The following is a 16,074-nucleotide window of genomic DNA, read 5'->3' as shown; positions in this document are numbered from 1 at the left end:
ACTCTACACAATGACGAGTTAATCCCCATTGAAGTTTTTCTTGGTACTCTTCAGGTAAGCAAACATTTGTCCTAAATGGTCAGTCCTTTAACACAAAGCTATTTGTCCTCATTCTTCAACTTTAACCTCATAGTCTGACCTTTAATTGTGACTTACACTTTAACAATCACTTTCTTTGTGGAGTTTGCATGTTCTCTCGATGAATTTGCTTTCACAAGAATACGCTATGATAAACAAGAAACAAGAAAAACAACTTTAAAGGCCTGCTTAGTTTAATTATTAAAATCCAAATACAATTGTATGTATTGTACAGCCCTGTTCACCATTATTGGTACCCATGAAGTTTAAGTAAATAATGTGGAATATATCGCCTGGAAAAAGCAAAAAAAAAAGAATCGAGTGAAACAATTTTTTTTTTAATAGAGAACTCTTTCGATACAAGAGTACAATAAGTAATTTAAAACAATGAAATATTGATAAGAATGTTTTAAAAACTTCAGGTTTGCTGCATAAATGACATTAGCAGCCTTTGCTGTAAATCACCATGGAAGCCCTCCATGACTCACCTGTGGTAAATCATAAATGAGAATCACCTGTGGCCACTTGTCTGTGACATGAATCAGCCAATGAATGAGGACGTCAGTGTTTTGAAAAGCCACCAGTAGGCGCTGTTCTTCTGTCACAGTGGTGAAGGCAGAGGAGCTGAGAGCATCAGTACAGCTTTAATTAGGAGATAAAGACCTCCAAAAACCCTTGATATACCTGTTTCTCCATTACACAGTGTGTAATGGAGAAGTTTGCTAAGCTTGGAATTGTTAAGATGCTTCCTGACATGGATGGGATAGAAATGTTGACGAGAGAAGTCTTCAAAAGTTTGTGCAAATGGTGTAAAAACACCAGATTGGAGTCATGGTTTCAATAGGAACCATACGTTGAAACCAAGCAGGGTTTTAGGAGTGAAGGACAAAGATGTCATTGCCTAGAAAAACACAGGGAAGCGAATAGCTGTTAATTTCTAAAGAGTAAGGACAAACTGCAATCCTTCTGGGAAAATGTTTGACAATGGCAACAACCACTAAAACACCAGCTTAGAAATGCAAGAAGCTTATTGGCTACAAGAAACATTTGCAGGTCGTCATCACTGCCATAGGGTGTGCAAATATCGAGGTGTGCCTTATTGCTGCACATGGTGTTTTGTTTCTGTTTATTCTTTGAAATTACAACATGTAAGTTGAAAATTTTTTTAATTTCTTTATTAAATTACTTTGGGTATACATTTGCCACATTTATTTCTGAAGACATTGTACATGTTATGTAAAAAAAATTAAGGGGTGCCAATCATTGTGAGCAGGACTGTAGTTGTGGACCTACTTTTGGTGTGGCTCTGGAGTGCCATGTTCAGAAGACTACCTTCGGTGCTGACGTTTCTTGTTTTCTGCTATCATTCGTTCAATTATCAAAATCATGTTATTTTGTTGTTGCCTCCTTGCTAATTTATATTCCTGCTTGAAAATCATGTTACTGTCTAGATAGAGCTGCTCGGGCTGGTTTAATCTCACAAGAGTTGGAAAATATTTGGATCAGTGTGATAACTGTAAATGTTTGTTTATATGTTATCCCCCAACTCTGTCTCTTAGAGAGTTCCCACCCAGTCATGAAAAAAAAAAATACAGCAATATTAATTAAACCTGTCTGAACTGAGTGAAATAAATCCTCATGGTAACATGTTTTCTTTTGTATAACTGCTTGATGGCAAAGATTGTCTGCAATATGTAGAGTTCTCAGTCTTAATTTCATTGTTTTCCTAACCTGCTCTGGTTCTTTTGTTCGAGGTGTTTTGATCCTGTCTCAACACACACATACATTTGCAGGCATCTATGTCAGAGGAGAAAGGACAAGTGACACGAGGGACACACAGATGAGCTACTTTGAGAGCACCATCGGAGGTTTAACAGCCTGGGAGAGGCGTCGCGTGGAGAGGATCTGAGGGACAGAGCCACTATGCATAACAAATACAGCTTATTCACACTTCATCCTTGTAAGACTGATGTTATAAATTACCAAAATGCAAATATACCACACGGATTGACATGGTGATTGCTACAGTGATATTAATACAGATTGAAAAGAAAGAACAAATGAAACTGACCGAAATGTTTGTTTCAGTGATGCTTTATTAGTTCTTCTAATCTTTCACCACTCAGTCTTTCCTCCTTATAAACAATACTAAAATGGAGCAACGGTGCAATAAGAAAATGTCTCTCTCACACACACACACACACACACACACACACACACACACACACACACACACACACACACACACACACACACACACACACACACACACACACTCAGTCAGTAGATTTAGGTCACACAAAAATATCCATAAATCATATACAAAAAAAGTCTTCATAATCAACATTAAGTCATTTAAACAGCTGCTCATTCTGACATTTTCTCACGTCAGTGTTCTAAAAACACATTTTACCATGTTAATAACAATATTAATTTCAAGGTTTGGACAGTTCCCCCATACTGCAGACTGTGTGTCAAAAGCCATCTTAAATGTAGCAGCAAAGCCAAACTTATGTGCAGTCAGGCTTCATTCATGACTGTTGTAGGCATTTTCAACATCATGTTTATATTTAACACATCATCAGCCATGACATAAAAAAGTCCTAAAAAGTCTTAAGTAAAAATATTAATGGTCAGAAGGTTAAATCGCTGTACAAACTGAACCAAAACATGCAAGTACAAAATATACATTGTTTACGTTGATAAGTTGCCACAAAATGCACTAAGATTGGTTCTCCAATATGATTAAATAGGCAAATATATTAAACATGCTACAGCCAAAGAATGAAAATGCATGTTCAAAGGCAAGTTATTGATATTTTCAAGTGTAAGACCAGTTACTGCTGTGCTAAAAAATAAACTCTACATTGCATCTTGTTGGTGTTTCCAGCACACTGATAAATGTAGCTGAACGCAATCACACCTGCCTGCAAATAGCACCAATAATAACCAAACCATTGTGTCAAACTCTACCAAACATATCAGTGCTAAGTTCTTCACAAGTGAATATTTCAAAGGGAAAGCCTTTTCCTTTTTTTCCATGTTTAGCTCATCTGAAAACCAAACATTTTCCGATTCACGGCTTCCCAGTCGTGCTTGAGTGTGTAGTGAAAGGAAGTGAATGTGTTGAAATTTTAATGTTAGTGGAATTAAAAAAAAAAAAAAAAAAAAGAGAGAAATAAGTTGCATTGAGAGAAGTCTCACACCAGTTTCAGTCAGTCAACCTGCCATCACAACTTCTCTCAGGACATAAACAACCACCAGATGTCTCTGTTAAGTCCACAGCTCAATCCTCCAGAGAAGCTCAGAGGGAACAAGACACAGCATCATCACTCTGACCGAGACCAACCACATCTGACGTCTCATGGTCTCTTTTCATGGAATGAGCTGTGGATACTACCTATGATGCATTTCTTCTCAGCGTATTGTTTAGTTTGTATATATCATGATAGCAGGCATCCAGCACCGTGCACATGATAAACACTTAGAACACGTTTAGACCTTTGTTAAATTCCCTGCTGCTTCAGTGCAACACCAGATGTCATGAGGAAAGTCAACCTGAAGTGCTGTTTAAACTATGGAACTATACATATTCCTAATATCACTATTTACAGCTGTGCAAAGCAAAACATGTTTTCTCAATTATGTGAACAGGGATCTTACTGAAGCACAACGTATTGTGTTCCACAGGATGTGTCCTCACCTGGAGGATCTCCCATCCTGATTAAAAAAAAAAAATGACCCAAAGGTAGAATAGAAATGGCTAAACAATCCTATCCCTATTTTATGGAGTTTTCATCCCAGCAAAGTGAACAGTGGGAGAAATACTGACACATTTTGTAGTTTTCATTGGCGAGGTCGACACGCCAGCACACATGCACACATTCATAGCAATCCCCGGACAAAGTGGGTGCAACGAGTGCAACTTTCTCTCTCTCTCTCTCTCCCTTTCTCCACTTGGCATGCCGTTCGGTGGCCTCACAAGGGCAGCCTTTGTGTGCCACCAGAGTGTGACAGGGTATGAGCGTGCCTAAGAGAGAATATGTGTGCGTGTTTGTTTCCCAATCTTTGCTTATGCATCAGTTTGTGTGCATGTGTGCATGTGTCCTGGTATTTGTGCCCCCCCCCCAAACCACCTCCTCATTTATGAGCTCCTCTCCCACTGCGTTGGCTTGAATCCCACCAGTCAGTCGGACAGCACAGAAGAGGAAGCCAGGCTCATTTCGGTCTTCACACTGTTGCATTGTTCCTGGAAAGTGGGCAGACTGGCGGGGGGCAGGTTTGAAGAGACAGCGGAGGGAGGCCAGCATGCTCGTGGTGGTGGTGGTGGTGGTGGTAATAGATGTTTCTCCAGAGGGGCACTAGCCGAGTTTATTATTATCCTCATGAACGTCAGTGTCTCAGACTTCGTGTTGTACCATTAAAAGTTTTCTTCCATCTTTCCTTTGTATTGTCCTGAAAAAAAATAAATAGCATATTTCAGTTGTCCTCCGGGGATACTCGCTTGTCTTTGAGAGAGGATCGAGCACCGAGAGCCTGGTAAAAGAACTGGGGGGGTGCGCATGGTGTTCAGTCTACTTTGTCATTGTTGTTAGAGTGAACAGGCTGGCACTCGGCTGAGCCCGGAGCGGAGGGGGAGGAGACAGGGGGGAACATTTCGCTGGAGGCTGAGGGTTCCCTGGGTTTATGTTTCCGATGGAGGGCGATCGCAGCCAGAATGCTGATGATATGCACGTGGAAGTACATGGACCTTGGAAGACACAAAAGCAAAGTGGAACATTTCCATCTCCATCATTATTGTGCAGTGCACAGAAATGTTAATCAGTCAGAAAAAGCAACTAGACTCATCTAAATGTGGAATATCTTTAAATTGCTACATCACTATTGAGTAGATGGAGCAGAGCTGGAATGTCTTCTCTTAATTCTATTTATTATGTGTAAGTGAAGGGATCAAGCTCTATTGAAAAGTGTACATTTGAATGGATCCTCACAATGACATCCTGAACAAAGACACATTTGGCACAAAGGGTGCTGAACACTCATTAAAAGGGGCAATCCACGTTCTATTAATTCAAACCAGCATTGGGAATTGGTTTAAAGAAATGATGACAAAAGACTGACACGTAAAACCACAGCTCTATGTCGTTCTGATCAAAACAAATACCAGTATGAGGTTGCTTGTTGGACTGATTAACTTTAACCTCCTTTCATCATGAATATATCAGCTGGTGCATAAAACAAACATCATTACTAATAAGAAGGTATAAATCCATATATACATTATAGCATTCACTGCAATGGCAACTGTTGGACAGTTGCATGGATTACTAAGCATTTGCAATGTATCCTGATTATGATTACTCTGAAAACCTAATGAGGTACAGATCCGCAAAGATGGATTGATTCAAGCCAGGTTGGACGTACCTGTAATACACCAGAGTCTGATTAACTGCAAGCAGCAGGAAAGGCATGACGGTGTAGCAGATGGCAAACTGAGTGGCTGCCCAGGTTAAGACATCGTAGCCCAGCTTCGAGACACTGGAGCCAAGGAAGTGGCGTCGTACAGACTTCCGTATCTGACGAGGAGGGATGTGACATATAACCAATAGGGTTGTTATGTTACATAATTGGACTGGAAAATAAAAAATTTTGTTGATTCCCATTTAATTTTCACCTCTTGTTTGCTCAATGTGCTTATGTATGTGCCAGGAGACTGGAGTGGCGGAAAGATCCATCACCACAGTCTCCTGCTTGTTTGCTTATCAATATATCTGTACAACTGTAATTCATTTATACATTTTCTTCCAGATGTAGACTTGGGTGTCAATTTGAATTTCTAGAAAGAAGCCGACAACTCACAGCCCGTGCTGCCATGGTGATGGGGATGGCGGTGAGGAAGGTGAAATAATAGCCTGGATAGACACCGTGCCACAGGGCGGACAGGATGAAGGTCAGTGCCAACCGGTGCCGGGGGGCTCGGTCATAACACACCCTGAAAAACAAAGAGGACGACCAACTTAGAAAGAAACAAAGCTTGTAAAATGTGGAAAAAAAGAAATAAATCTGCGCAAGAGTCAACTTCAGTGCACAAATATTTGTAGCGCTTACATTTTTAGCCAAATTCCTGTTCGAATATTCCAGTTGTCGATGAAGGTCTTGAAGCTCGTTGCCGTCTGAATAAGAATCAGAGTTTTCCAAAGCTTGGTTACCATCAGATAAAAGGAAATGCTAAAAATATGAATTATAATAATAGTTTAGGACAAGAAGACGGAATGTACCTCAATCCCAATAATGTTGAGGTTACAGAGTAGATCCCAGGATGGCTTTCCGTTTTCATCCAACCCTGAGAAGCCATAACCTGCGGCGTTGTTTACTGCATCAGCTGACACCAGAGCAAAACAAAGATATTTTCATTAAAAAAATATGCCTCATGGTTTTCCATAATCATATCAGCCACCAAAAGTTACCTAATGTCCAGGCGAAGTAGAATTTGGGCCTTGCGGCTTGTATTGAAAAGAAAGCGTAAGTGAGTCTGGTGAGGAAGGGGGCGCTGCTCACAAAGTCGGGGTCCACGTTGTATGCAATCGGCAAAGACCGAGTCACAGTGAGGAAGAACAGCATGCAGCCGCAGCACACCAGCAACTTCTGACAGACGGTATCCTGCAGAGAAAACAATGATTAATATCCTTTAAAAAAAAACACACACACACAAATCTTTCCAAAATAAGGGATTTTTGAGGTGAATGTAATGAAAATGTGGAGGAGAAGACATGAAAATAAGAAATGGGCTACAGTACAAAACCATGTGTAACATGTCCAACAGGTGCGAGGCTTCCCATAAAAACACAGCCATTTTATAGTAAAATCTTTTTTATTCTCTACAGACACAAACAATTTAGCATTTAGCCAAAAAGTGCGGTGCTACTTAACACAAGGCAAAGCTTGTGTAGTTTAGAGTTTGTTTGATATTATGAATGGGTATTTAGTACTGATGTAAGAACTTAAATCTGTTTACACAATCCAATCATGAGGAAAAAGTGATGAAGAAAAATTATATTTTTGGGGGAAGATAGCAAGTTTTATAGTGAGGGTTAAGCAAAATGTATTTGTTTTGAGAGTAAACATACAGTTAAAAAAAACCAAACTGCTGAGAACATGAACCTGATTTGACACTGATCTCGAGAATTGTGTCACTGTGGGGACAAAAAGTGACATCACCAAACTGAAAATCAATGTTTAGGTGAAAACACCCACAGGGGTCAGATGTCAGTTAGGCTCACGTTAAGGTGAGGATCCGGTGAAGGGACTGCGTCACCACTACACACTGCCCGAAACATACTGTAGACGCAGTAGTTTGCTGGAGTCTCGACGGTGCAGTTTGAACAAATTGAGGTACAGCTGAGTCTAAACTGAGTTTATGTGTTTTTGCAAATCGTTCATGTCTAAACTTGCAAGGAGGAGGCGTCATGCTTCCCTCCAGCCGGAGCAAAGCAGCACAGACGACACAACACTATGTCCCGGACTTTGCTGAAGCTTATTGTTGCAACGTTAAAATCTTGAATTAATTAATTTTAGGATTACAAGCGCATCAGGATGATTTGATCAGAATTCATTCAATTGGTCAGATAGTTTTTGAAAAAGCTGTTGAAACTCATTTCACTTCATATTGATTAACAATTGGCAAAGGCTTGTGTGCAGCAGATATTCATTAATATGAACAAATTTTACTTTAAATCACAAATATTTCAGTCCAAAGGAAAACCAACAACAAAAAAGCGGTGAGGATACAACTACACTAATCACAGATACGTTCATTAACTTACCAGAGGCGACGGCTCCGGGCTCTTACTGAAGCCGTTCTGGCCGTTACAGGTGCCGGAGTGATGCTTGAGCCTCCTGCTGATGTGTCTGCCTTCTATGAAGTCTATGTAGTCCTTGTAGTCATTGCACGGCCCCACCAACACACTCAGGAAGTTCAGATTGTAACTCAGGTACTCGATGAGAGAGGGCCTCACACTGCAGGAGAGAACAGAAGCAGCCGGTTCAATAACGGAGATCCAGTCACGTGAAACGCAGCAGCGTCACCAGCTCATGTGGTGGAAAATGAAAAATGCATGATATTTATCTATAATTAAGAACACATAAATAATAAAAAATGTGCCTTTTAAATCTGTATTAGTTGTGAACAGATGAGGAAATTAAGAGCTATAGAGAAGTAGATGTGCTATAACTTGTATAGCTAAAACACTTATGAATGTCATAGATCAGCTTTCGTGGTTCCACTGAGTCTCTGATAACATTCTATTATATCAACAGCTGCCAGCCATTATGAGCAAAAGAAGTGATGATTTAAATATCAATGAATTAACATAATGTGATTTTCAGATTTTTGCATGCACCTGAATGATTGTTTACAGTTTATAACATTTTAAATGATCATGACAAACATAACCCATCAAATTCAAAACTGCTCGGTCGTCATGCAAATGTGAAATGGCATATTTCATGATTGCTTTTTGATACATTTTCAAAATCTGTTGTAAAAAAATGACATGCTTGACACTCTACTGAATGTGACTTTTCATCAATGAACATGCGCAGGTAAGATTTTCCATGCAAGGCTGTTTTTAAAGAATCCCAGCATGCTTTTTTTTTTTTTTAAATGAACAAGCTCTTCACCATTATTTCACCTCCATGTCATTGTTCTTCATGGCTAAAGGAAAAGAAAGAGTTATTTATTATATTAAGTTAGGTGTTTCTTCATGTGCACTCTGAACAAGGTAAATCATCTCTGCTTTTGGATGCAGATATACTTTAATCCTTTATCATAAATTATATATCATTCTGAATATATAACCCATATCTTTGTGTCAGTGGGCTAATTTTCCATTTGTCTTTTTAAATATATGTTCCTGTATTCCCTAGCAACACAATGGTTTTATAAAACAGTCTCTATGATGTACCATAAATACATTAAAAAAAAAAAAAATTCTATTTCATCAACACTCCGGTACTCCTTCCTTCATCCCAGGGTCATACACAAACTTTGAACAATTTAAGAAGCCAGTTCATTTTCCTCCCGATATAAGCCACATAACTGTCAAAAATAACATAACTGGAACATTTTCCAATAAGTTTCCTTCTTTTTTCTTCTTGTGAACGTGTGTTAAAACTCTGATGATGCATCCTGCTCTTGAAAGCGTTTTACAATCCTGCACCCAATGCAAATACTTGATTCAGCAATATTGGCTATTGGAAATACGCCAGTATACAGAAAACTACAAAGGAACTGCCCAGGTTTCAAAATATCAATCACCTGCACAGTTACACAACAATGTAGAGTATGATTATCACCACAAAATGAGTTAAGTCATTGCTACGTTTCACTAAACAAAACAACTTACTTTATGGCCATAAGCTTCTGCTCAGATGTGAGTTGTTCAGGTTTCTTACTAATACCTGGAAGAAAAGCAATTAATTAGTCTTTCATAACAAGACATTTCCACAAGTAATAGCTTGACAGGCACAAGAGTGGTTAAAATGACTAATGCTGACTAAACTTCATATTGTAGTTTTTGTTCAAGAGTCTTCTTGCACACACAGACACAGCGGGGGATTTCCAATTAGGAGGCAGCCATAGTTAATGTGATTAGCTAATCCTGTACTTTTCCTGTTCCAACAGGCCTAAAAACGCTGCAGTGTGTGTGGGGCCTGCCATTAAGTAAAGCTCAGAGCTCAGTGAGTGGTGTAAAAAAAAAAAAAGACCTCAGCAGCATCTGGAGTATTTACATGTGTGTGTGTGTACATCTGCAGGCTTACCATCGTGGAGCTGGAACGCCAGTGTGGTGATCTTCTGGGTTACTATCATCAGAGGTCTGAACGGAAAAAGGAGAAGAAGAAAAAAATGACTTTACTGTTTAAATTAACAGACATAATTTACAAAGTGATTGAATATAATACAAGAATACAAAAGTTTCAGCAGTTGTCTAACATTTAGATAACTGCTTGAATATTTTTTTTTCCCCCTGGTGGTAAATCGTCATTTAATTCTCCAAAGAGAAACAGACAGTCACACCTATGAGGTATTGAGCCCTCAGTTAACATCAATTAAATTAAACTAATCAAGTCCTGTGGCATAGAGGTGGGATATTTCACAAGATGTACCCAGCAGAAGCAAAAGAACATTAGCAGAAAGCATTTTCAAGAGAATACTTGTTAATCTATGTCTTATATATTGCAAAAGAAAAATAGGGCACTTCTCAAGTGACAACTTAACTTAGGCTGTGTGAGGATACCATGTATACATGTCTGGTGAATCACTTCATTCTTTCTGAGCAACGTCAGATCATGTCAGTTATTGATCAAATTAAATTCATCCAAATGCACATAGTTTCACTTAATCATCCAACTGCAAACAGTGTAAAGAAGTGTAGGGAGTGAATCTACACGACGTGAAAAAAATAAAAGAGAAAGAAGCTTTTAAGAGGAATGTACCTGTGCCTGCGGTCAGCTGCAATCAGCTATTTATCTTTACACTTAAAGGGAATGGATTGACTAAGTAGGTTTTACACTTCCTAGTTGCATGTAGCTCCTTTGGCAGACTGTTTCTGTGTCCTGCCTCTGTGAAGGTGTCCGTTCAGAGAGAAACATGCCGGATCGCCACAGGATTGGCATGTGGGTGAAATATTCGGCTGCAAGGAGTCATTTAAACATCCATGAAGCGTTTTTAAAAGACACACAAGAACTACACTGGTCCAAACTCACACACAGCAACACACTCACACAGCGGCTCCCGTCTGTGAGTGGGCTGCATTGTGTGCACAGCACGGCAAACCGAGGCAGAGCGAGGCCGTCCATGTGGCTGGCAGTGCCAGCTCAGGCTTTAGAGGAACATTTTCAGGGTGCCAGTCGGTACGTGCAGCCCTGCAGCATACAGTCATCCCCCTACATCGACTGCTGAACTGGCATGTCATGAACAATCTTTTAGCTGGAAGTCATTTAGAAACTACAATGAGATGCACGGGCCCGAGAAAAAAAAAGGAACTAAACAAGCTATGACGTCTTTCTACAGCGCTGGATGTCAAGGCGTAGGGCACTCTTCTCCAGGGGGGGGGGGGGGGGGGGGGGGGCACCAGGGAGCGTCGGGGCAACACAGCAGCAGGAGAAATCTGGATCAGCAAGATGCCTTTTTCCCAGCATTATTTATTTTCACCCTGAAATAATTTTAGTGATTTATCTTGTATACAGTTTGTGCACACATGACATACACAGCAGACATGCCCGTTGTACAAATGTCTGGAGTAGTACACACACGTTCATACAGAAAATAAACAACTGTATTTCTAATGTGGAGTAGAGCAGAGAATAGAGCATTAAGTCGGGTTAGTTTAGAGGATAATATTCCAGGAAAGGGCCCCACACTTTTTTCAAATTTCAAGTTTGAGTTAAAATTTTTGGGGGGAGTTTAAGACTGGACATAATGACGTTCAGCTGCTGAGCAACTGTATTTAGCTTTTAAACTGAGAAGAAACCATGATAATAAAAAAAAAAGAATCAACTCACAAACTAGGTTATCAATACTCAGCTTTTGAATCAGAATTTATTGCAAGTATGAACAAAGTGAGGGGATGAAGATTGAAGGGGCAGAGGTGGCCTCATCCTCTCACGCCTGGAAAATCTGTCCTCTTCTGAGGGGGGGGGGGCAAAAAAGTTGCCAGTTGTCACATTCAGACGTACAACCACAGAGTAATTGCTACAAAGCTCATCTGGTATGAACGTTCCAGGTAAAAACTGACAATATAGATGCATTTTCTCTTCCCACAGGGTTAATGCAAGATTATGGCGTTAATATTTAATTTCTTTGTCTTTTTCCAGCTCTTCCTTCATTTATATTTAATTTCTAAAGTAAAACAGGACTATTGTAAAAGTAACACTTTTGTGCTTTAAAATACCACAAAATCCCCGGGATCAGGAGACACTAGTCACTTTTATCTCCGCCTGGCCACTGAGAAAATTCCTTTTTCAGTGTGGTTGTATGTACAAAAGGACGTGTCCCTAACTGCACTGTGACCAGGTCCCACACAGTACTGATAACAGGCCAGCTCCTCCGTACCTGGAGTAACTAATACCCTGCCAAAAGGAGGGTGCAGAGATAAAAAGAGATAAGACATCAGGTAAGGAAATGATTCAGGTTTGCTCACCCGGAGAAGTCGGTGGACAATATCCCATAGTTATATATGAAGACTCGGCTCATTTGGCACACGGTCAGGTAGCCCATGGTGATCATCATGGAGTACCTACACGTGGAAGTACATTTTAAAGTAAACTTTGAAGATATCACACATACAAACTACAGGCAAGTCATCAGTAGTGAATGTTAGTCAGACTAAGAAATTTTTTCAACAGAATAGCTGTGAGACCAAAAATTATTTCTCCGGAAAAGCAATGAATAAGACAATGTACCTACAGAATAGAAGAACTGCGGTTCTTCAAGCAGTGTTCAGCCCCTTTTGAAACATTTCAAACTACAAGCATGGTGAGGCGTTAGATTGACCATACACCACTTTACTGGAGAGTTAGTTGTGTAATCAGATGTGATGGTCTATTTCCATACTGATTTTGCAGCCTTAAAGATTAGAAATATAGAAATATCTTTCAACGACATATGGGTGCCTTATAAACAGTTAAAATAAAACATATTTCCTTTAGGTAGAGTAAGTTTACATTGCTCAGTCAAATAAATAAATGTTTTATACCTGATGAGAAGGTAATACACTCGTATAAGGCTGATTGTAAGTCTTCCATTGCTTTTTGTATCATTGTATACATTTTATACACACTCAGATTTTCTTAAGTCATATTTTCATTCACAAATATGTTTGAGAACTAATATATTTCACGGTGACCCTGAAAATATTCTTATTTCGAGGGTTTACGTCAAAAGAAGTGTTGTGTCATTACCTGCTGGTAAAGACAAAACTTCTACTAAATAAACACAACTTCAACTAAAACATGCGGAACCAGTGCAAATAAGAAATGTGTGTTATCTAAAATACATGCATTGGGCCAACAAATCCTAACAGGATTTCAATATAAATTACCCTGGGGATAAAGATACAATGTATTTTAGGATAATCAGAAAACAGAGTTTATAACAATTACAGAAATTATCCCACAGATATACACAGATTTACAAAAGCTAATGGCGACGGCTACCATGCGGAGCGCTCGACCTCCACTGGGAGCAACTTATGGTTCGCCGTCTTTCCCACTGAAACTTCTACATGCAGAGGGGCAAAACATTCCGCTTCTACAAGCTCAGAACAAAACCACGTTTATCGTGCTCTGACACCAGGTATCTCTCAAGACAACTGAATACCACAGCTGCCTCAGCACCGACTCCATTCATAAAAAGATAAACAAGCGAGATGCACTTCAGTCATGTTCTCTCAAGGCGACGTGCTGACACACAAGCAACCACATACAAAAACAATGAAGAAAGAAACAAGCAAAGAAAGAAAGAAAGGAAGAAACAAACAAACAAACAAACAAACAGGGATGTATATTCTCACAAAGTTCTTTTGTAACATTAAAAACATCGGGACTCGAACACAGTGAATCTGTCGAGATTGACTGAACGGACGAGTTTGTCCGGCGTGTCTCTGCTGCACTCGTCCCTGGTTTGATGCATTGTGGGCACAGCTTACGTTTAACCATTTGAAATCAAGTGTCCGAGAGCCAATAGAAATCCAAAACATGCAACATGCAGGACAATGTCTTCAAACCCTGGGTAGATAACCACTGGGGTAAAGTAAAACCGCCCACTGCTGCAAACACCCACCTTTGATGTCAGTGGTTTCAGGGCAGGGCTAATTTGCTGGACAAGTTCTACTTGAAAACAACATTAGCTAGGATTACCTCAGTCTGTTTGAAATGAGACATTGTTGAAGCAGCAGTTTCATCCCCCCCCCCCCAGATGTGTCAATCTGATCCAGAAACAGCTTTAAAAACAGCACCCTGTGACTGTTCGGTAGGTTCACCTCCAACCAGACCGACCAGTCAGCGAGCCAGTTCCACCTGGCAGGAGGAGCACGGCGAAGGCAAAAGGTGGTGCACAAAATGCAGGGATTCCTTTTAATGATAAATTCTCTGCTGGCACGTGGTTCTCTCTTTGCGATATGAAAGTCAACACTTACTTGTGCACATTGTTGATGTCAGCTTGAAGGACGATCAGGTAGTTGGCAACCACCACTGCCAGGATGTGAACGGAGTACCTGCAAGACAGAAAATGTGTCTTAATAATGGAGAAAACTATTGGAGTTATTTAAAATATCACTGTGAGGGATCAACTAGTTATGTAGACAATCAGCATGTTCACTTACAAAAGGGACTGTTTTCTTTCTACAGAGGCCTTGAAAGAACAAAACGAATGCAGGTTGTAGACAAAACAATTTTGCAAAGTGTATCGCTGGTTGTGTGGCCACTTGGAAGAAGAGACGTTTGCCCATTTAGTTGTTAATTACAATTTCACAGCGAGAAATCAAAACCGACACTATATATCTGTAAACGATGTTCAATGTGAACTGCTCATTTGAAGACGGGTATGTTTCAATGCAGCAAATGCTTGAAATGCTGTCACATATGGAAGCACTCAGTCTCCTCCCTCTGTGTGTGTGTCTGAAAGGCAAACACAGCTCAGCTACTGCAGATAACAGTCTGTCACATATTTTCCGTCACCGCATGCTGGTATCCATGTCATGCTGCTGCCTGAAGTTGGACAATATGAATAACCAGAATGCAGATGCGGGAGATGATCAGCCGGTTACCATCCGAAGCAGAAGATGAGGAAGGTGATGCCGAGGAGGGTGGCCACGGCGTGCCTGATGAGGGGGTTGGCGTGACTGGGACTGAGGTAGAGGCGGAACCAGAAGGCGGCAGCCAGCGCAAAGAGCTGGCACGCCAAAAAATTCACCTAGAAGGGAAGAGGAATGAGGATGAGAGGTGGTGTGAATAGGGATGACAGCATGGTTTTAGATCAGTCTATAGCTTGTGTCATCATCCTGATCCAGTAGCTCTCAAAGGGTAGCAATAGATGGCAGTGAAGTGAAGGGGGGGGGGGGGGGGGGGGATCTATGACTCCTTTTTTTAAACCATGCCTTTTTTTGTTGCTGAATCTGTTTGTTGGTGGCCAATAAAAACCATGGAAACGATTTTAATTGGTCAGCCAAACTATCTCTACATATTATAATGTATATAAACCAGGTATTCAGTCATAAAATACTACTTGACAAAACACGGGACCCACCCAGTGAGTACCCCTCTGTCCCACCCAGGGAAATAAAGTCATCGAAATAATAAAAGGCCACACACAACAGCGCTAATGGTGAGATCCTATTATTTTAGCATGCCGATTTTGAAATACAACTTAGTTGAGGAAAATGAATCTGATCTGATGTGATTAGATGAGAATCAAGCAGTGCAATGTGGGCGTCAATGCTGCGTTAATTGAGTCATCCATTCATGACCAGGACTCCCACTTAAGGCGCACTTTTAACTTTTCAGTAAAAGTGCAGATACTCCTTCGTGGCCAGCTCTGACTGGATGTAAGGACGGTGGTCGTACCTGATCAAGAGGGAAGCCTAAATATCCACTGACAGGCAGCAGCCACTTGGATCCAGTGGTTTTATACGCGGTGTCCGTCGGCTCGCCCATCCTGCCCGTTTCTGCGCGCGACGCTTCACACTTCTCCGATCGGCTCCTCGTTTAATTTTCTCCTCGCGTGGGAAACTGTTTTTCTTGCTTTATTCCAATGATCGAAACATAGTTTGACCGAGAAGCCCCGGGACAAGTCAAACCAGTCTGCCAGAGTGGGAACAGTAGTCCGATGATCGCTCTCCTCCTCCTCCTCCTCTTCCTCCCCTTCCTCCTCCTCCGCCCCCCTCCAGTCTGTGCGCGCCGCAGCCTGAGAGCCCGAACGCACACAAACAGCGATTCCGG

At 40.7% G+C, this 16,074-nt stretch overlaps 1 protein-coding gene across 1 annotated transcript; it reads right to left on the bottom strand.

Annotated features, from left to right (window-relative positions):
* Window positions 1-4,647: 4,647 nt before the first annotated feature.
* mboat1 (membrane bound O-acyltransferase domain containing 1) lies at window positions 4,648-15,789 on the bottom strand (the record flags this gene model as incomplete). Its single annotated transcript, XM_080500228.1, has 13 exons — window positions 4,648-4,828; window positions 5,503-5,654; window positions 5,938-6,070; window positions 6,187-6,251; window positions 6,357-6,460; window positions 6,546-6,738; window positions 7,902-8,094; window positions 9,483-9,537; window positions 9,898-9,953; window positions 12,279-12,374; window positions 14,274-14,351; window positions 14,904-15,049; window positions 15,700-15,789. The coding sequence occupies 13 exons, from the start codon at window positions 15,787-15,789 to the stop codon at window positions 4,648-4,650; spliced, it is 1,542 nt and encodes a 513-aa protein (XP_080356354.1).
* Window positions 15,790-16,074: the final 285 nt, after the last annotated feature.

Source organism: Blennius ocellaris (genome assembly GCF_963422515.1).
Source record: "Blennius ocellaris genome assembly, chromosome: 8".
Taxonomy (NCBI): Eukaryota; Metazoa; Chordata; class Actinopteri; order Blenniiformes; family Blenniidae; genus Blennius; species Blennius ocellaris.
Note: the sequence above shows the minus strand (reverse complement) of the source record. Positions and strands in the feature narration are given on the sequence as shown.